The 21813-nt window shown below is 39.7% G+C and overlaps 4 protein-coding genes across 12 annotated transcripts in view; 3 read left to right on the forward strand and 1 right to left on the reverse strand.

Annotated features, from left to right (window-relative positions):
• LOC108931026 (FYVE and coiled-coil domain-containing protein 1-like) overlaps positions 1-328 on the reverse strand; it is a 39042-nt gene extending 38714 nt beyond the window's left edge. For 7 of the 8 annotated variants that reach the window (XM_018746626.1, XM_018746656.1, XM_018746598.1 and 4 more), the window contains exon 1: positions 264-328. The gene's annotated coding sequence lies outside the window, so the exon portion shown is untranslated. The remainder of the gene's footprint in view (positions 1-263) is intronic. The other variant, XM_018746591.1, reaches the window with a different exon arrangement.
• A 2339-nt stretch (positions 329-2667) lies between these two features.
• LOC108930983 (chemokine XC receptor 1-like) lies at positions 2668-4198 on the forward strand. Its single transcript, XM_018746523.1, has 2 exons — positions 2668-2720; positions 3007-4198. Exon 2 carries the CDS (start codon positions 3008-3010, stop codon positions 4037-4039), a length of 1032 nt encoding a protein of 343 aa, XP_018602039.1. The 5' UTR covers positions 2668-2720; position 3007; the 3' UTR covers positions 4040-4198.
• A 5864-nt stretch (positions 4199-10062) lies between these two features.
• On the forward strand, positions 10063-11741 carry LOC108930976 (chemokine XC receptor 1-like). The gene is made up of 2 exons (XM_018746496.1): positions 10063-10199; positions 10664-11741. The coding sequence occupies exon 2, from the start codon at positions 10674-10676 to the stop codon at positions 11727-11729; it is 1056 nt and encodes a 351-aa protein (XP_018602012.1). The 5' UTR covers positions 10063-10199; positions 10664-10673; the 3' UTR covers positions 11730-11741.
• Positions 11742-11994: 253 nt separating this feature from the next.
• LOC108930980 (chemokine XC receptor 1-like) lies at positions 11995-14332 on the forward strand. 2 transcript variants are annotated; one of them, XM_029259311.1, is made up of 2 exons: positions 11995-12272; positions 12740-14332. In XM_029259311.1, the coding sequence occupies exons 1-2, from the start codon at positions 12254-12256 to the stop codon at positions 13798-13800; spliced, it is 1080 nt and encodes a 359-aa protein (XP_029115144.1). In that variant the 5' UTR covers positions 11995-12253; the 3' UTR covers positions 13801-14332. The 2 variants fall into 2 exon arrangements, with proteins under 2 accessions (XP_029115144.1, XP_029115145.1); XM_029259312.1 differs by having other exon boundaries at positions 12743-14332.
• Positions 14333-21813: the final 7481 nt, after the last annotated feature.

The following is a 21813-nucleotide window of genomic DNA, read 5'->3' on the forward strand; positions in this document are numbered from 1 at the left end:
ACTTTCAAGTTATATTTATTAAAACCAATGTTATATTTGGTACAGCCGTCTCAGTCTGGGATAAAAGCCACACACGTTGATTGACGATTCCGCTTGACCTGAAGCTAACTCGCTAACTAGCGTGCACCTGCTGCTACCAAACTTCTAGACTCAGCATTATCGATAAAGTGCGTCAAGAAAGCAATATGAAAACAAAAAAAATTTATATGTACGAGTAAACAAATGTAACATGACAATAAAGAAAACAAGCTTTTTTAACGTACTTTAGCTTAGGGCAGCAGTTCTCCCGAAGTTGAGTAAATTAACAAGCACGAGAACTGGAGAGGCGGCAATAACGGTTGATTGATAGCTGCCTCACCCAATTAAAAGGAGGAATAAAAGCATGGGCGGTTGCGAGCGCGCACCCACAAGGTTCGGTTATGCTGCGTCAGAGGTGAAACTGTACAGAGAGCGACTAGCTCAAGTTGATATATGTGCTTATATAAAACTTAAAATCAAGTTTTCATTGAAAGATATGTTTCTTTATTTTTCTGGCAGTGACCATGCTATTGATCTTGTTCATTTTTTTCGTGTTGCATTGTAACTTTTTTTTTTTTTTTTTTTTTTTTTAAAAAAAAAAAAAAAAAACTCTTAAATTGAGGTTCTTTCTTTACTCAATAAAATATGTAAGAGGGGGGAAGTTAACATTCAAGAAAAGTAATTTACTGCGAGGCAATATTAATGGACACCCTGATAGTTATATGTATATCTGTAAGCATACATTATGTTACTTTACTCATTTATATAATTTAATGTATTTCTCAAATTTTCTGTTTAATATTACATATATGATATTGCTCGTTTGGGGACTCAGGAGACTCCATATTTTTCAGTACTTTCTAATGATCAATTTTGGTTCCTTTTGCAATTTATTTTTGGTTAAAATGTAGTTCACACACACTGACTGAAACTGCTTGTCAAGGGGGGTTGTGGCGAGCTGGAGCCTAACCCCCCAACACAGGCCATAATCCTGGGAGGGAGGGGACACACCCAGGACAGGATACCAGGAGGCAAGTCACCCCATTTGGGACTCGAACCGCACACCCACCGGAGAGCAGGCAGAGACCAAGCCCACCGCACCACCACGCTCCCCTACTGTAGTTCATAATTTGGAAAATTCTGTATTGTAACAGCACTAATGTAAATTAATGGAAATAGCTGGTGTTAGTTTCCATTCTTGTACGTAGTCCTGTGTTCCGTTCTGATTGGTTGCCACTTTACTGCTGCTTTGTTTGCCACTGAGGGATTTTGGGGGGTGCAATGGGTAACCCCCCCGCCACTGTGGGGAGTAGGGGGGTTTAGTGTGACCTGGGGGACCGCTTATGTGTTTCTAAGGGTATTTTGTTCTGTGTTTTGCACATATGTCAAGACTTCATTTCAAACAAATGTATAAGTTTGATCTCTAGTAATGTTCAGAATTGTCTGTCTCAAACCTGATTCCAGTGACTCCATGGGGGACTCCACATTATGATTAATCCTGATGCTGATGTTTCCACATGAACCCTGTTTGTTCTACACAATAAGCCATGAAATGTTAAAAACTGATAAACTGATATTGATCCTACTTGACTGTAAATGTTCTTATAGCTGTCCTTTAAAAAAAATAAAAATAAATAAATAATTAAAATAATTTTTAAAATCCTGTTGGCCTTTATAAAGTGTTAGTGAAAATGCAATTCAGTTTAATTATACTGTAGATATTATAGTTGTTGGGTGTTTTGAATGCATGACACAGCAAGTTCGCTCAGTCTGTGTGGAGTTTTCACGTTCTCCCCATGTCTGCGTGGGTTTCCTCTGGGTGCTCCGCTGTCCTCCCACAGTCCAAAGACATGCTGTTCAGATTCACCCATAGTGTGTGAGTGACAGAGAGAGTGTGTTACACTGATGTATGGATGAGTGACCCATTGTAAGTAATGTATCTAGCAGTGTAAGTCACCTTGGTGAGCAAGGTGTGTGGACTGATAACACTACATAGAGTTCATTGGAAGTCACTTTGGAAAAAAGCGTCTGCGAAATAAATAAATGTAAATGACATAATTAAAAAAGGAAGCAGCAATCCAAGTAGCTTTTGCTCTTATTTACATCAGTTTAAAAGTCATTTCCTACTTCCTTTTTTAAAATCCGTTGACTAAGATTTAAAGAAAAACACTGAGTAAAAGTTTAATGGACTCAAATGCTTTAACAAAAAGTGCATAGATACAACACATGTTTTTCAGTGCATAAAAATGTGTATTCCACATAGGCCTCAAACATATTACCGCACATATAGAGATTAAAAGTACTGCAATCTTAAAATGTTATATGAGAACTAAGAAAGAGTCATAGCTGTACATGGAAATGATTGCTGAGAGGTATTCAACAAAGACCTAGTAAAGATAAAATCTTTTTACCAACTTGGATTTTTTGCTAGATCAAAGTAACATGAATGTCTTATGACTCCTCCAGCAAGACCTTTACTGAAAGAAGTCCTAGATCCTTTATGTTAGTTGTCAAGGTTTGTTTCCCTACAAGACTTTTGGTTCCTCTTACCTCATTTCCATTGTTATCAGGTTGGACAGTGTCAAACTTATTGTAAACCACACCTTCTGGGGTATTGATAAAATTGACAATGAGTCAAAGTGATAACATTGGTGCACAATCTGCAGAGAGGCCTGTTTGTGTCTGAACGACCTTGAGAAAAAGTAGGATGAAGTTATTATATTAATATACAGTAAATCATTTAGAAAATGAAATGTCAGCTTCATGATTATTATTGATTACTTCAGTCTGTTATATTTTTTCCATGTATGATGTAAGATTTACAGATCAAACATACAGTTGTATTATTAATTTCTGTACTTTTTTAGTGTGTTTCTAGTCTCTTCAATTGTTTTGTCTCAAGTATTAATGCAGAAGAAAAATCTTTGTTGGTTTATTTTGACATATTCTTTGTTGTTAATTTTCTGTTTTTTGAAAACTAATTTGCAGCATGGCAGCGTCTGGAGAAGATCTTGATGCAAACAGCACTTATGACTATAACTACGATTATTCTGATGAGATCTGCAACAAGACAGAGCTTATCAAATTTGGAGCAGTCTTAACTCCAGTTTTCTTCTGGATCGTGATCATGTTGAGCCTTCTGGGTAACACCCTGGTTTTGGTGATCCTGATAAAGTATGAAAATCTTAAATCACTCACCAACATTTTCATCTTCAACTTGGCTCTATCTGACTTGATTTTTACCTTTGGACTCCCGTTCTGGGCTTCCTACCACATATCTGGATGGACATTTGGAAATGTGACTTGCAGTGCTGTAAGTTTCATCTTCTACACTGGGTTTTACAGCAGTATAATGTTCCTGACCATAATGACCATCCATCGCTGCCTGGCTGTAGTTCGGCCACTGTCTGACCTTGGATCAACAAGAGTCTGCTATGGTTTTGTGTCTTCTGTCATCATTTGGAATGTGAGTTTCTTAGCTGCAGCACCAGCACTTACATTTGTCACAGTGGAAAAAAATCGTGACACAATGTATTGTGAATTTACAGACAAAAACTGGAAAATAGGTTCAATTTACGAACAAAATGTATGCTTCATACTTTCACTGTCAATAATTAGTTTCTGCTATATTGTAATACTTTTGAAACTACTTCGATCAAGATCACATACAAGGTACAGAACAGTAAAGCTAATCTTCACTATTGTGGTTGTATTTTTCTTGGGGTGGGCACCATACAACGTGGTCATCTTTCTGAAATCTCTGACTGATATTGGGGGTATCCCTCCCTTTAACGACTGTGCTGTTAGTAAAGGTGTAGATTATGCATTTTATGTTTGTCGACTGATTGCTTTCTCCCACTGCTGCCTGAACCCAGTGTTTTATGTCTTTGTGGGAGTGAAGTTCAGGAACCATCTGAAGAAGATGTTAAAGAAACTTTGGTTGCGTCAAAACAGTCTGGACAACTCACAACGCAACAGCAGGGTTATACATTCCAGTGGGGAGGAGCTTTCGATATATTAATACATTTTAACTGGTCTATGCAAATTGAAGCATATAAACATTAAATTTACTTGATCATAGCAAAGTAAATGACTTACATAAGTAGGGCATGTGTTATCTTCCTATGCAAATCTCCAAAATCTCTGTAGCGCTGCGTTTCACCCCTCTTGAATGGCCCCATCTTTCAGAAAAACAATGCTTCAGACTGTTTGAGAACAATTAGAACAAAATACTTCTGTGTTCTGAGGTCCTCACTATTAAAGGAACTTATTTTGCACTTTCTTGTAATTTCTGTTTGGCTGGAAGAATTTAAAAAGTACAAAACTGTACTGGGTTACTGGACACTTAGTAGCACATATAATAACTCCATAGCGCATCAAATCCTGCTGTTGGTGGTTGTGCTGAAAGATATGACTTTATAACCTAAATGTTACGGGTTCAGTTCCCTTGTGGTGTTCTGCTGTCATACACAAGAATAGGGTAATTGTATTCAATTATTCCAGTGAAACATTCAGCTGTATGTCTAAAATTGAAACTGGCTACATAAAATGTATCCATGACCACATGATAGTAGTAGTTCTGAAACTTAGACAGCTTTTCAGATTCCATTGTTCACTAGTACTGTACATAACAAAAATTCCTGTATATTAAATAGTGACCTTAGATACTTGAATTTTTAAGTTGTGTCAAGAAGCATCATTTGTTTCTTCTCTACAGTTACAATCATTGTGTACATTATGTGGTTCATGTTCCTGTAAATAACTTAAGATATGATTCAGATTCTGTTTGATCAAATTTATCTCTTACATTACATAGTTCTTTGAATTTTGTTTATGGCTTGTTTGAGACAGATCATTTGTGAAACAATAAGTAATAAAATGATCAATTTTCAAGACTTGCTGGTTTTTGCAACTTTCAGTCTAAACAAATAATCCTATCTCACCTAATGAACATAATTTATGGCTGAAAAACCCTTTGTAAAGCGAATTACATATTAATTCGGAATAATTCAAAAACATACCAGTAGAAACATGAGAAATAAATGAATTTTGGTCCTTGTAAATCAACAGATTTGGTCCTTGTAAATGTGAAGAAATGCCCTGTAATCCAAAGTAAGAGTACTGAATGAAACTCCTTACAACGCTGAATTCTTCTGATTCAGATGGTCGTATCTTGAGGAATGACTGAATAATATACAATTATGAATGTTCAAAGATATGAAAACTTCACAGTTTGGTTTATGTCTTTATTTATAACTACATATTCACGATCATATTTTCTAAAAAATTGCATAGTGAAAAATGCCATGTGTTTCTACTTTCTGCGTTTAGTTTGCAGCAAGTCATATTCAGACTCAGATGGTGCTCCTGGAAGAGGGGCACCATGGGATCTCTGACCAGCACAGGACCGATTTCATTCTTTGTATTTTTCATTTATTATAGCTACATCCAAGGCTTTTACAGAGATATTCCAATGAATAAATGTACTCTTTATTATTAATAATGATTAATTATTGTGTTTGTTTGATTCCAAACTGAAAATGACCAGATGCTGAAAAAATGCTTATGTAACAAATCTGTCACTTCCTCCTGGCTGTTTTGTTGTGTCCTCATTCGCAAATGAGACACACACACACATTTTCTGAACTGCTTGTCCCATACAGGGTCGCGGGGAACCGGAGCCTAACCCGGCAACGCAGGGTGTAAGGCCGGAGGGGAGGGGACACACCCAGGACGGGACGCCTGTCCGTCGCAAGGCACTCCAAGCGGGACTCAAACCCCAGACCCACTGGAGAGCAGGACCCAGTTCAACCCACTGCGCCACCACGCCCCCCGCAAATGAGACACATAGTTAGAATTTATGGTTAAACATTTTTTTAATAGTTACCCACCTCAATATCCTTTCTTCACTCTACTTTGTCACTCTCAGATGACACCCAATGCACAGGAAAAACACAGGATTGTCTTGCATGTATAACACATTGAAGAGGAGCTTATGAAAATTATATACTGTATTTTTGTTTTCAGTCTTTTTAGCATTAATATTTCTTCAAGTTAATACAAAACATAATAAAACAAAAGCCCTGTGAAGGATTGCCTTCCTCACCATGGTGTTCCCTGCCTCACACCCTGTACTTCCAAGATAGAGAAATAATGAGAGCATGCACTGTATGAGCTGTTAATTAAAAAAATTATGCATTACAGCAGTTTTTTTTAAGTATGCTAAGTTCATTCAAGGTTGTGCAGAAGGTGTCAAATAGAATAACTCATTTTTATATCTTTGGGGACATTTTTCATGGTATGATTATTTTTTCAGAAACCTGTGTTTTGTTAGAGGGGGACATGAGATACTGGAGAGATGTGAAATACAGTGATATTAACTAAAGTGAACAAAAACTTGGAAGACAGCTTGTATGATTGTAGGCTGACTGCTCTCTCCCAGTCAAGCTTGAATCCTGTGTTGTGGGTCTCTGTGGAGGTGAAAATCAGGAAACACCTGAAGATGGTGTCAGACAACTTCTCAGACACTCAACATTCTAACAGCACAACAATTTCACCCTCCAGAGGCAGTCAAATGAACTTATCATAAAGGTCATTAAAACCTCTAGCTTCCTTATCTACCATCACTTCTCTACATTTTCTATAAACAAGATTCATATCCCTTGTAGACTATACTGTAAAATTATCACCATGACTAAAGTTCTCTGCTTGAGGTACTTAAAGTTGTTGTTTAATATTTGTATTGGAAAAATATTATATATGAGTTATGTATCACAAGTGAAATTTAATAGAAGACAAAAATGAATGAATTTTGCTGACATTCTGGTGTTCTCTCCATCATTTTAATTTATATCACACATCTTGCGATGCACCTGGACACATCATCAGTGATATAATCTGGGGTCACTAGGTGTTTTGGGCCTTTCAGTATCAGACACCTTCACCCAGGAAACCTGACCAACACTGATCAGACCCCAGTCTCCGTAATGACTTTCACAACCTTCCTCTTCTGGCTGTTGGTGATACCCAACATGTTGTATGCAAAGACTTCCCTGTAAAGTGTCTACTGTTACTTCATTGCACAAAAGGATGTGTGCTCCATACGACATCTTATTGCTGTCTGATCCCAGCTATCAAGTCATTATTTTTTTTCTGCCTCCTCTGTGTTCCACCCTGTACTGTCTCTTTTCTCCCTACAGCTGCTATAGTGTGCTCCACTGTCACACTGACAGCACCAACACTCTGGCAATAGAAGAATTTAGCTAGCCCCCTTTTAACATAGTTGGTTAGCGTTGTATATCTGGCATTATAAGATGCTTTGGACAAAAGGTTCAGCTAAATAAAATAAAATGCATTTCTGGCTCTTTTTGCTTCCTTTTTTTGGGACAGAAATAAGTCATCATTAATATAACAACTGGAGTAGAAGTAATATATGTCCATTTATCCAATTTCAATAACTGCTTGTCTTGAACATGGTCATGGTGAACTAGACCCTATCCTGGAAGCACTTAGTCCAATGCTGAGGAAGTACACCCTGAACAAGATGCCAGTCCATCACAGGGTTGCCCACACACTCACACCATTCACACACTACAGGAAATTTACCATCACCATTTTACCAGAAGTTCTTGTGTTTGGACTGTGGGAGGAAACCATATCACCTGGAGTAAACTCACACAAACAGGAAGACCCGGGGGGGGCTCAAACCCACATTCTCTCGCACCACCCAGGTGCTACTTGCCGCACCACTGTGCCAACACACACACACACACACACACACACACACACACACACACATACACACACACATTTTCTGAACCGCTCATCCCATACGGGGTCGCGGGGAACCTGAGCCTAACCCGGCAACACAGGGCGTAAGGCCGGAGGGGGAGGGGGACACACCCAGGACGGGACGCCAGTCCGTCGCAAGGCACCCCAAGCGGGGCTCAAGCCCCAGACCCACCGGAGAGCAGGACCCGGTCCAACCCGCTGCGCCACCGCACCCCCTCACCACACATATACAGTCATGTGAAAAAGTAAGTACACCCCATGGAAAGTTTAACCTTTTTCATCTTATTTGGACATGCAGACATTTTAGCTTGATTGAATCACTGCATATAGTGATAGTATAAGTATTAGTGATATACTTGAACAAATGAAACATCAAACTTGCACTATATTCTCCTTTTTATAATTTTAAAAAACAAAAGTACAGATTTGTTACATGGAAAAAATAAGTGCACCCCTACATTTATCACAACTGTAAATGCACAAAATTGAAATCAGGTGTGCCAGATAAGGAGCCAATGATTAGAACACTGTTAGAGAGTATCCTGGAGGAACCTGTGCTATTTAAACCTCAGACATCTATTTGTTACTGAGTTGTGTGGTGTCATTATGCCTTGATCGAAGGAGTGCTCCTAGGCTTTTAGAAAGAAGATTGTGGATGTCCATGACTCTCAGAAGGAATTTGAAAAGATCTCTAATTTATTTGAAATCTATCATTCCACTGTATGGAAAATCATCTACAAGTTGAAGAGATTTGAAACACCTGCCAATTTGTCTAGGAGAGGCTGGCTCAGCAAATTTGGTGTAAGATCAAACTGTAAGGTGTTTACACCCTCAAATTTCATCCCAGAATCTGCAGGTAACCCTTGCAACTGTCGGTGTCAATGTGCATGTGTCTACAAAAAGATTGCACAACTTTGATCTACATGGCAGGTGTCCTAGGAGGAATCCCTTACTGTCCAATAACTACATTGAGACAAGATTAGTTTGCCAATGAACATCTAAGCAAACACCAGGACTTCTGGAACAATGTGAATCAAAGACAGTTGTTTGGCCACAGTACCACAAGAGATCTTTGCTGCAAACAAAAGACAGCACTGGAGTAGAACCTCATATCAACATGCATGGTGGTGGAAGTGTTATTATGGTTTGAGGTTGCTTTGCTGTCTCAGGGCCTGGTTGCCTTGCAATCATAGATTCAACTATGAATTCTCCATCATATCAGAGTGCTTTAAGAAAATGAAACCATCTGTCCAAAACTTGATATTGAACCAGAAGTGGACCTTTCAGCAGGATAATGATCCGAAGCATACCAGTAAATCTACCAAGGAATTTCTTGAAAAGGAAGAAATGAAGAGTTATGGAATTGCCTGGTCGAAGCCCAGATTTGAATTCCATTGAAACGTTGTGGGGGATTTTAAATGGGCTGTTCATGCATGAAAACCCTCAAACATCTCACAGGTAAAGAAATTCTGCATGGAGGAGTGGTCAAAAATTTTATCAAGTTGATGTCAGACTGGTAGACAGTTATACAAAATGACTTTATTTCTGCTAAAGGGGGCAATACCAGCTTCTGAGACCTGGGGTGTACTTACTTTTTCTACATAGGAATATTACATCAGTAAAATTTCTTTGTTGATTAAATAATTGAAAAACCAAAGTTTCATTGTGTTTTTGTTCAAGTATATCACTTTTGTCTACAGAAACTGCTTAAAGGAAGATCAAATGCCTGCATGTGCAAATATTTTGAAAAAAGGTAAAATTTTCCAGCGGGGTGCGGTGGCGCAGTGGGTTGGACCGCAGTCCTGCTCTCCGGTGGGTCTGGGGTTCGAGTCCTGCTTGGGGTGCCTTGCGGCGGACTGGCATCCTGTCCTGGGTGTGTCCCCTCCCCCTCCGGCCTTACGCCCTGTGTTGCCGGGTTGGCTCCGGTTCCCTGCGACCCTGTATGGGACAAGCGGTTCTGAAAGTGTGTGTGTGTGTGTGTGTGTGTGTGTGTGTGTGTGTGTGTAAAATTTTCCATGGGCTTTATTTACTTTTTCACATGACTGTATGCACACCCCAAGTTGCATTAGTTAAACCAAGTAGCTAAGCAGAATCAGGAGCGTAAATCCTAATTATTTCATAAGTTTATTTTAATACTTAACATGTAGATGTTTTAAGTTTAATACTTTATACAGGAATGATGCCCATCCTTACAGGGCTCACATACTGTACTTACATTTACATTTATTAATTTACTTTCAGGCAGCCCTGTATACCTCTGAATATGAGACATCTAGTCATAGCATGTGGTGTTTTGTAATGACATCACTGAAACGAATCTATAATGCTGATGTCTTATTCTGAAAGTGAAGCTCAAATAAGCAGCAGTGGACTGCTGTTGAAATCGCACTGTAAGTAAAACGCAACTTGCTCGTTGATTTTTTTTACTGTGTTTTAGCTTTTTTTTTACTATTATGTATAGATTTATTCATATTAATTTAGACTGAACAATGTACAGTATTACTACTGTGTTGGAGTGATTCTTGAAATTGGTTGAACTTTGACATTAAGCAGCAAGGACATTGTAGAAGTTTTTACTTCAAGCTGTGAAGAACAACACATTCAAAGGCAAAAAAGAAACCTTAAACTAACACTTTAATGTATTAGTATATTCTGTTCTCCTTAAAATGGGTACATCCTGTCTGCTTACACTGCAAAATTAGTCTGACGCAGACAGCCATTTCACAAGAGTTTCCTCCATTTTTGAGATTATTGTGAATTTATTACATTGCATTCAAGCGGTTCTGAAAATGTGTGTGTGTGTGTGCATTCAGTTTGCTTTCAGGTCTGAACATAACAAGCTTGTTGATTTCAGACCTGCAGCCATGATGCACGATGTACTTATTGGAATCAGCAGCATGAATGACTTCCAGGAAAATGAAACATACAATGACACATCTGACTACAATGGATCACTCGTCTTCCTCTGTGAAGATGAAAACCAGCATTCGGGAAGCACAGCCACAGCTTTTTGCTTCATTGTCATCTTCTGCCTCAGTTTTGCCGGCAACACAGTGGTCCTCTGTGTCCTTGCCAGGTATGAGAAACTGAAGAGAGTCACCAACCTCTTTGTCTTGAACCTGGCCATGTCAGATCTTATCTTTAGTATGTCACTTCCATTCTGGAGCACTTATCACTTTTCCCAATGGGTCTTTGGTGACTTCTTGTGCAAGCTGTTGAGTGGTGCTTACTTCATTGGCTTCTGCAGCAGCATGATGTTCCTCACAGCAATGACTGTTGATCGCTATATGATCATGGTCCATAACCAGTTTCCACTGCTGAAGAAAAGGCGTCTCTGTGCCCAGGTGACGTGTGTGGCTATATGGATCATAAGTGTCTCATCCTCCATAAAGGAAATGGTAATCTCCAGTGCAAAAACAGACAAATGTGATTACATTACTTGTGAGTCTTCCACTGATCCATGGATGGACAAGATCAGCAACTACATATTAACTTTGATATTTTTTTTGGTACCACTGACAATCATCATTTATTGTTACTGTCGGATCCTTAAGATTGTCATATCTTCAAAAAACAAGAATAAGCACAAAACCATCATCCTCATATTTTGCATTGTTGTAGCATTCTTTGTTTGTTTGACTCCATACAACGTGGTCTTGGTCACCATGTCAGAACTTCAGAGCAGCAGCAGTAAGTTGTACCACATATTTATCTTTTGCCGTATCTTAGCGTACTTCCACTGCTGCTTGAACCCATTTCTGTATGCTTTTACAGAGAAGTTCAGGGCACAAGTGTCACGTCTGCTTTGCTGTGCTCCGCTGCAGCGCAGATCTATCAGCAGCAGGCTTAGTGGTGCTCACAGCATCTCAAATGTTATCGAGAAAGTAATAGCGACTAATGAGAATATTCAGCTCACATAAATCAATAATCAACTCCAGACTTTAATTTCTTATAACTCTTTGGAATTCTTCACTTGATCATATTTCTGTTCAGTATTGTACAGATGAAATTAGATTCTGCTGTATTTTTTTCTAAAATTACAATGAAATTTAGTTCTGGACTCCATGGTATGAAAATACTGTTACTATGCTGATTTATAAATATGTATTTGTATATAGATGCATAAACTATAAAATATTATATATAATATTTGTTCTTTGATTTTGTAGTTGGTTGTACAATATAGTATATATCATTTTTAAAAGATATTTAAATTTACTTTGAACAATACACAGTGATAAAGATAACCACATCTGGAGTTAAAAAATTGAGAAATATGTTATTTGTCTGGCTGTTTTACTACTTGATAACAATTATGAACTATTACAGTTTGTCATATACGGTGGGCTGGGCTCTTCAAAGGGCTTCTGCAAATGGGCATAATAATTGTCAGACATTCTGTTGAACTAGTGTGGTTAGGATCTACTAACATTGCCTATGACACATGCAAGGGAAGATAAAAGGTAAAGTTGTGATTTCTCTGCAATATTCACATTTGTGCATAATTTAGTTTTCTGTTTTTACAAATTCAAAATGTTTCTAAAATATTTGCAATAATCTGAGCTTGATCATTCTGCAGTAATTCTTTTGCTTTTGGCTTCCTCTTTTTTCACTTCGCTGTCTTTGTTAACTGAAGTGCAATACATAACTTATTGAAAATTTTGCACCCTACAATTTGAGTACAGTATCACATCAGTCAGACATGGACCAAATCTAAATTGAAAAAGATAGGAATTGAAATCTAAACTGAAAATTTAAATTCCATGCAATAAGATAATAGTGATATTTAAGGATAGGTTATGTGCATTGTTCTTTAGAGCAGTGTTTTCATTAACACTGGACTTAAAGATTCAAGGAATATTAGACTTTATTTATATCTTACCTACATCTTGCAATGCTCTATCACTTCCTAATAACTGTTGAATTACAGCAGAGATGGACATCTGTGAGGATTCCTTGTGCACAGCTCCACTCTCCAATGGGACAGGTATTTTTGACAATTACTCTTATGACTATCCAAATGAGTCATGGATATTCCTTGAAGAGGATGAATCTGAGAAGTTTGGAGGGTTTTTTTCTGGAGTTTTATACTGTCTGGTATTCAGCCTGAGCCTGATTGGAAACAGCCTGTTGCTGTGGGCTTTGCTGAAGCACGAGGACAAGACCAAGGCCTGGAACATCTTCCTCCTCAACCTCACTGTATCTGACCTGCTCTTCACCATGCCCCTTCCCTTCTGGGCCGTATATCAATTCCACCAGTGGGTTTTCGGAGATCTGGCCTGTAAGCTTCTCAGTGGTGTCTTCTTCATTGGCCTCTACAGCTACATGTTCTTCTTGGTGGTGATCACCATTGACCGCTATGGTGCTGTTGTGACCTCTACATATTCCTGGCAGACCCGGAGGCCACTTCATGCTCACTTTGTGAGCGGGGGGGTCTGGCTTGTGTGCACTGCTGCCAGCATCCCGGATGTGATCTTTTCCGAGACGATGGAGACCCTGGGGGGCACAGTTTGTGCAGGCACACCCCGACCACTCCATGTAGAGTTGTTGATGTATTGTATTCAAATTCTGCTGTTCTTCCTGGTACCCTTCTCAGTCATCATGTTCTGTTATACGAAGATGTGGACAATTATTGTGAGGTGCCGTTCAAGTCAGAAGCACAAGGCTGCAAAGCTCATACTGGGCATTGTCATTGGGTTCTTTGTTTGTTGGGCTCCCTACAATGTTCTCTTCTTCCTGTTCTCACTAAAGTCCCTGGGCTGGGATGCACTGGTGTTGGAGAAGCTCCACTATGCTTACTACATCTGCCACTGCCTGGCATACTGCCACTGCTGTCTCAACCCCATCTTTCACATCTTTGGCAGCAGGAAATTTCGGACTTACTTCTTCCTCATTTCTGGTTCCTCAAGTCACCAGCTGTGGAGACAAAATAACATAACTTCTCGCAGTAGCAACCAAAGAATGTCTGTCTCAAATCAGACATTTGTGTGATGTCCTGAGTTGAGTAAAGAGCTGGTCATGCAGGCTATGAGGCTATCTACCCACTGATAAAATTTTCCAGAAATAAGATATGTTCATGTAGTGGACAGTTTATGGACCTGCAATTTTGTCAAACAAGTTTCCAGTTCAAATTGCTTGCTGTTTTAACTTTAATGAAGGTATTTTGGTAAAAATATTCTTAAGTGTATAAATGGATAACGTGCAAAATATGCACCAAGTAACAGCAATTTAATGTAATTTAAAAAGAAGAACAAAGGCTTCATAAAACATCACTCCAGCTATCATGCAAATGATAACACAGCCCTCTGAAACATTTATTGCAGGTGCCCAACAGATGTAAAATAACTTTACATAAAAACTTACAGATACACATGGTCCAGTTAGATGAAAAGGGGGAAGACCAACATGAAGAGATTTGCAGTTTAACTAGATATATAGATCATTTCTGACTGTGTTGAGCACACTCAGACGCATACACACACTGTCTGAAACCACTTGTTCCAAGCCTAACCTGACAACACAGGGTGCAATGCTGGAGGGGGAGGGGACACATCCAGGACAGAATGCCAGTCTGTTGCAAGGCGCCCCACGCAGGGCTCAAACCCCAGACCCAACAGAGAACAGGAGTTGGCTAAATGTGCTGCGCCACCACACTCCCCTTCACCAGCCAACTGTCTTCTGCTTATTGCTTCTTTCTAAAATTCATCCATAAAATTCAATAAACAAGAGATGACATTTGCAAAAATGTGTCATGTGATGACTTGAAGGAGGAAAGAAAGAAGTGTGAGGCTTCCCCTATGACTAAAAGTGATCCCGAAAATAAATTACTATTTATTTTTCATGGTGACATAATAAGAGGAGGTGTGGTGGCACAGCGTGTTTGATGAGGTCCTGCTCTCTGGTGGGTCTGGGGTTCAAGTCTTGCTTGGGGTGCCCTGCAATGGACGTGTGTCCCCTTTCCCTCCAGCCTTGCACCCTGTGTTACTGGTATTTACAAATGTTTTGTGTCTTTATACAGTAAATACCTGACTGAAATACAATGATATAGACAGCATATGATGTGTGAAGGTCAGTATGTATTTTTAGTAGCGAGATTATCTCTCAGAAACAAGTAGATAGCTAGAGTTACAAAACACAGCATCCATGGTTACTGTTAACTACACACACACACACACACACACACACACACTTTCTGAACCACTTATCCCATATGGGGTCCCAGGGAGCCAGAGCCTAAACTGGCAACACAGGGCGTAAGGACAGGACGCCAGTCCATCATAAGGCACCCCAAGCAGGACTTGAACCCCAGACCCACCAGAGAGCAGGACCCGGTTGAACCCACTGCGCCCCCGCACCCCCCTACTGTTAACTAAGATTTCAGTTTACCCCTTTATATAGCAGAGCATTTTTTACTGTATCAATTCAGCGCCTTGTACCTTGATCCTGACAGCAAGACCAGGAATTCAAAGTCAAAGTCATGTTCTCCTACTAACTTTAGCTTGAATTCTTCTACCCAACTCTGTCCTGAGTAAAGTTGAGGTGAGCTGAAGCCTATCCCAGAATCACCTGATACTAGGCTGTGTCCCTCCTTCTACGTAAACTAAAATGCTTTGGACCAGTTAATATTTTCTGTCTATTTAGAGAAATAGATTTTTTCTTGTGGTGGGGCGGGATTACAGTGGTGCAGTGAGTATCATTATGTATATGACTTCAGCTATTTAGATGTAGGTTTGAATCCAGCTCAGTCTTAGCGGAACTTGCATGTTCTCATGTTTGTGTGGGTCACCTTCCAAAGACAAGCCATTCAGGTGAATTGGCTATGCTAAATTTGCATGTTCTCCCTGTGTCTGTGTGGGTTTCCTCTGGGTGCTCCGGTTTCCTCCCACAGTTCAAAGATATGCTGTTCAGGTTCTCCCCATAGTGTGTGTAACAGAGAGACTATTTCACTGATGTATGGATGAGTGACCCATTGTAAATATTGTATCTAGAACTGTAAGTCACCTTGGTGAATAAGGTGTGTGGGCTGATAACACTACAAAGGTGTTAATGGGAAGTCACTTTGGAGAAAAGCATCTGCTAAATAAATAAATGTGCTTGACCCCTCTACTTCTGATAACATTCAATTAAAAAACATTAATATATTAACAATATGTGTTTTATTATGCGAATACTGGTTCACAGCAATATACTGAATATGGTAACAACAGTTTAACATTGGAACTGTTATTGCAAGCATGAATCAAGGAACACAAATAACAGTGTTTCTCAGAAGTGATCTACTGTCATTATCCATGTCAGTTACCTAAAGAAGTATGAACCCTTGAGTTGCAATTCTGATCTGTCATAACTCCAAGGGCAGAATCCCTGAAGTCCAACAGGTGCATCTTGTTACATCAGTCTAACTGCATCAACACACCTAGCCCCAACTTTCCAGCTCACAGTCCTACAAGAAGGTTAAAGTCATATCCCAGGGTTGTGAATTATTTATCAGTGTTTTACTATGGTTTCCCTAGCAATATGTGTTTGCTGATCTGGTTCCCACATTTTGTTCCAGTTCTACGCTTTCATCCCGGCTGCTCTTGTCCTTTGTGATTCTTTCCCCATCCTGTATTCCAGCTCCATCAACACCTCATCTCTGTGCATTCGCCTTCTGCGCAAAACTCATTTTGCTTGTCAGAACACTCAGTGTTTCCTGAGTTCATTGTATCAACATTGCAGTTTATTTACAAATTTGCATTATCCTGTTGTATGTAGACTCTACTGTTGAAATCATTGCACCCTATGTCCATGTTCAGATGGAACAGTAAAACATGTCCTTGTCCATTTTGCATCTGGGTGTTACAAGATTTTGTTTTGTCACACAAGAAAATTCACTACTCATCTTCTATGTAAAAAGATAACTGAGTATAGACCACAACTACAACATACTAAGGAATGAGTGAGAATGCCATGAGCAGCACCTAAACTAATAACCAGAGGTCCTCTTCTGAGCTAGCTGTCAGAAATAAACACTAGTTCTTAATTACACAAACAATAAAATGCTTTATGTCCTACATCCCTTTATTCCATGTTCATTCTATCATATCTGCGCTTTGTTTCCTAAGTTGCACAGTGCACCTGCGTATCACTCTGTTGCTGAGAACACCACCCCTCATGTCTATGTTTGGACATTTCAGTAAACGGCATCAGTGTCAATGTCTTGTCTGGACACTACGTTACAGATGCATCGCCTGAAAAAATTCTCAGCAGAGTTTTCACAATTCCAGATTGAAACTGCTTGCAACAAACAGCGTCTCACGTCTTACCACTCAGAACTGCACCCTCGCTCTGATTCCCTGCCTGCATGCACTCTGTTTACTGCAAAGAGGAACAGAGCAAGTAGTTGTGTATGTGAATTTTATGGATGAATTTTAGAAAGAAGCAATAAGCAGGATATAGGCAGCTGCCGAGGGGGAGTGTGGTGGCACAGTGGATTTGCTCAGGTCCTGCTCTCCAGTGGGCCTAGGGTTCAAGTCTGCTTGGGGTGCCCTGTGATGGATTGGTGTCCTCTCTCCCTCCAGCCTTGCACCCTGTGTTACTGGTATTTACAAATGTTTTGTGTCTTTATACAGTAAATACCTGACTGAAATCCAATGATATAAACAGCATATGATGTGTGAAGATCAGTATGTATTTTTAGTAGCGAGATTATCTCTCAGAAACAAGTAGATGGCCAGAGTTACAAAACATAGCATCCATGGTTACTGTTAACTAAGATTTCAATTTACCCCTTTATATAGCAGAGCATTTTTTACTGTATCAATTCAGTGCCTGAGCGGAATCTCCCTACCCACTGTGCCCAAAATAAGCCTAACACAAGTTGGTCCTTCCCCTGTGCAGAACATGCTTAAAATTTGCTGATCCATTCATCCATGAATCTTATACCTTTTCAGTGTGTCTTAGCTATCAACCTCCCTTATTCCCCTAAGCTGTAGAATCCTGTGAAGTTCCTGCTCTGGGTGATTGGGATAAAAGTACTGAAATCACATAGAAAGCAGCCTGTACATTCATTCACTTAGCAGATGCTTTTCTCCAAAGCAACATACAATGGGTACTATGTAACATTACAAGCCCACACACCTTGTTCATGAAGGTGGCTTACACTGCTAGATGCACTGCTTACAATGGGTCACTTATCTAGACATCAGTGGAATGCACTCTCTCTGCATTACTCACACACACACTATGGGGGGGAACCTGAACAGCACATCTCCAGAAGGAAACCCACACAGAGAACATGCAAACTCCACACAGACTGAGTGAGGATTGAACCCACATTCTTTTGCACCACCCAGGCACTGTGAGACAGCAGTATTACTTGCTGTGCTGCCACACCACCTGTACCCCCCTTGCAAGGAGCTATGAGATCTCAGAAAAGCCTGGTAAACAGAAGACACTGGATTGTCCTATATCAACCAGGTCAGAAAGTATAAGATTCCACTGAAGACATGAGGCTATAATTATCAGGAAGTTTGCACCCAAATACACTGATCTTGAAAAAAATCAACTCTGTTCCTGAGAGACTGCGGTTACCCTCTCAGTATTGAATCTGCCCCACATTTCACATCTCCATTCTTAAACCTTGAAATTCAGTCCTACAGGGTCAGTCTCTAGCAGCCCCTCCCCCACTCATTGATCTAGGTGGCTCCCCAACATATACTTTCAAATCCCTCCTGGACTCCAAATGCTGAGCTTGCAGTGTTTACTACCTCGAATGGGAAGGGTACAGCCCGGAAGAGCAATGATGGGTGCTTGGCTGTGTCTCTTATTGAGGACTTTCATCCCAATCGTGCTGCTCCTTGACCAAAAAGGTGACTGCCTTCGCAACGTCAAAGAACGACTGGAGCAGCTCCTATATGGTCATGAGTAGCAGCTGCAGTAACAACCAGAGGTCCTGCTCTGAGCCACCTGCCAGAAAGAAGCTTAAATAAGCTCTTCTTAATGGCAGAAGAACATATAAAAAGCAAACCTTGCTTGCTTGTGTAAAGTCTTAATTTATATTTAGTATAATATTTTTGCACAGAATGAACTTCCAACCTATAATTACATTAATATCCAAGTGTTCATTTTAATTGAAAACAGTTTTAATTCAAATAGTTACCCAAGAAGTACAGTTTGTCCTATTGACAGACAACTAGAACATGTCAGCCAATGAGGTAGAGAACAGAAAAAGAGAGAGGAAAGAAAGGACAGAGAAAGAGACGTCAAAACACTCAAGATTCAAGCATTCAAGCTTCAAAGGAAAATGATAACAAAACTTTAACAAACAGCAACATCCCCCTCTTAGAGAACCATTTAGCCATGAACAATACTTACAAATTTCATACAAGGATGATATCTCCTAACTAGACATCCCTGACTACACATTTGGTGACACAATGCCACTGTGACTGGCGCTGTTCTCTCATAGCATCTGGGTGTTGGAGAGAATGTGTGTTTGATTCTCACTCAGGTTTTATGGAGTTTGCACGTTTACCTTGTGTCAGTGTAGGTTTCCTCTGGGTGTTCTGGTTTTCTCCTACAGTACAAAGACATGCTGTTAAGATGGACTGATAACTCTACAGTCACCTATAGTATGGGTGTGTGTGTGTGTGTGTGTGTGTGTGTGTGTTTCACTGGTATGTGGATGAAACATTGTAAGTGCTGTATCTAGCATTTCAAGTCACCTTGGGTGAATAAGGTGTGGGTCGATACTGCAACCCGAATTCCAAAAAAGCTAGGACAGTATGGAAAACACTAACAAAAAAGTAGTGATTTTAAAATTTACTTTGACTTCTTTTCAAACAAACAGTATAAAGACATGGTATTTCATGTTTTACCTAATCAGCTACATTGTTTTTTGAAGATATATGTTTTTTCTGAAATCAATGCCTCAGTAACTGCTTACTATCCATCTCTGGAAATAGGTAATGAGATTATTTTCATTATTGCCTGTTAATGTCTCACAGCCGGTCCTTCACAATGCAAGGGGATTTTCTGTTACTCAGTGTTAAACGTTTGAAAGGTATCTTAGAGAATTTTTGGCCAAGATGTGAAAAGCAACACTTAGACACACACACATATAAATACATCCGTACTCATGCATACGCTGAAATAAAGCCTTGACAAATAATTCTTTCATCTCCTGTTAATAAAGCACTGTACAAATAAATAAAGCAAAACGGTGTCTCTTTTGCTTACCTTGAGAACAGCCAGTCTTTCTGGAAGGGTCTGCTTACATTGCAAATGTCTTCCCTGAAATAGACAGGTCTTTTCTGAAGACCTGGTCCATAGCATGAGAAAAACGATGTGAAATCATGATATTGACATTTTTTTGCTTTTGTAAAGGTTTGACTTATCAAGCTTGACAGTCTTGCCGTGTTGAAACCAGTGACCTTAAATGCTATGATGCATTGTGGAAAAAGGTCACCAAGTGTCATACTGTTAAAAGAAAGATAGTAAAACAGATGTAGACCACATGCAGCTTGTTTCACTCTATGAACACCAGATCTGAGATTCAGCCAGCATATATTTTTTTTCCCAGCATCTTCTGGCTTAGCTTCATTGCGAATACCCTGGTCTTCTGCATCTTTGTCACATGTGATATAGGATAGTCCCCAAAATTTTTGTTCTGAATTTAGCCATCTCGGACTGTTTCTTTGCAATATCATTGTCATTTTGGACCACCCACCATCTTCCCCACTGGGTCTTTGGGTCTTTGATAACATCTTGTGTAGGCTGTTGAGCAATGTGCACTTTTAGCCTGATGTTCTTTACAGTAATGACTGTTTATCACCAGATGATAATGGTCCATATTGAACTGCCATTACTGAGGAAAAGGCTTCTGTGTGTGAAGGAACCTGTGCTGTCATATGGATCATCAGAACATTGGTTACAGTGAGGGAGTTGTGTCCTTCTCTGCACTATAGATGGCCAAGTGGATGCTGCACCTGCAAAGATTCATACAATAATTCATGAATAAGCAACAACAGCTATTACTTACATGCCTTCTTTTTTGTGCCGCTGACTGTACAAAGGACTGTAATATCTTCCAGAAACAAGAAAAAGCAGAAGACCATCATACTCATATTTTGCATCATCTTGGAATTCTTCATTTGCTGGGCACTCATGAAGAAATACAGGGCTACAAGTGCCATTTTAACATCCTATCATACTTCTTGTGCTGTTCACTTCTCTCTGCTTTTGACAGAGAAGTTCAGGAGACACATGTTAAGTCTGCTTTTCCACGCAGCTGACAGTAACCATGTGTAGTGGTGCCCACAGCATCTCAAGTGGCACAGACAAAGGAGGAGAGACTCAGCTATATTCTCCAAACTTAAAACCAACAAGATCACACCTAAAGTTGTGTTTAAAATGTTTGAGACTTTGCTGAAACATTCCTCTCTACCTTCATACAGCTAAACTTCTGGTATCAGTTTCTTTCCTTTCTGTTATGACAGCAGTAAAGAGCAGTCTGTTCTAAGGCCCACTACGTTAAAACATCTTCAATATGTATGTCAATATGTCTTTATGTAAACTGATTATTGAACTGTGTAGTTTTCATCTTATATTTGCAATTAGTTTAATAACATAGTTTATACTTATAGATTTATAATAATAATAATAATAAAACACATTTCTATTAAGGGAGCGTGGTGGTGCAGCTGGTTTGGCCTGTTCCCTGTTCTCAAGTGGGTCTGGGGTTTGAGTCCCGCTTGGGGTGCCTTGCGACGGACAGGCTTCGTGTCCTGGGTGTGTCCCCTCCCACTCCAGCCTTGTGCCCTGTGTTGCCGGGTTAAACTCCGTCTTGCCACAACCCTGCTTGGGACAAGCGGTTTCAACCAGTTTGCCTGCATTCGTACTAATAAGTTTTTGTTTAGAAAATGAGTGATATTTCATGTCATGCTGTAAGTTCATATAACACAGTCTCAGAGAAGCTTTGAATTGTTCTCTCAGAGCATGCAAAAAAAAAAAAAAACCTTTTGC

The sequence above is a fragment of the Scleropages formosus genome, chromosome 17, assembly GCF_900964775.1.
Source record: "Scleropages formosus chromosome 17, fSclFor1.1, whole genome shotgun sequence".
Classification (NCBI taxonomy): domain Eukaryota; kingdom Metazoa; phylum Chordata; class Actinopteri; order Osteoglossiformes; family Osteoglossidae; genus Scleropages; species Scleropages formosus.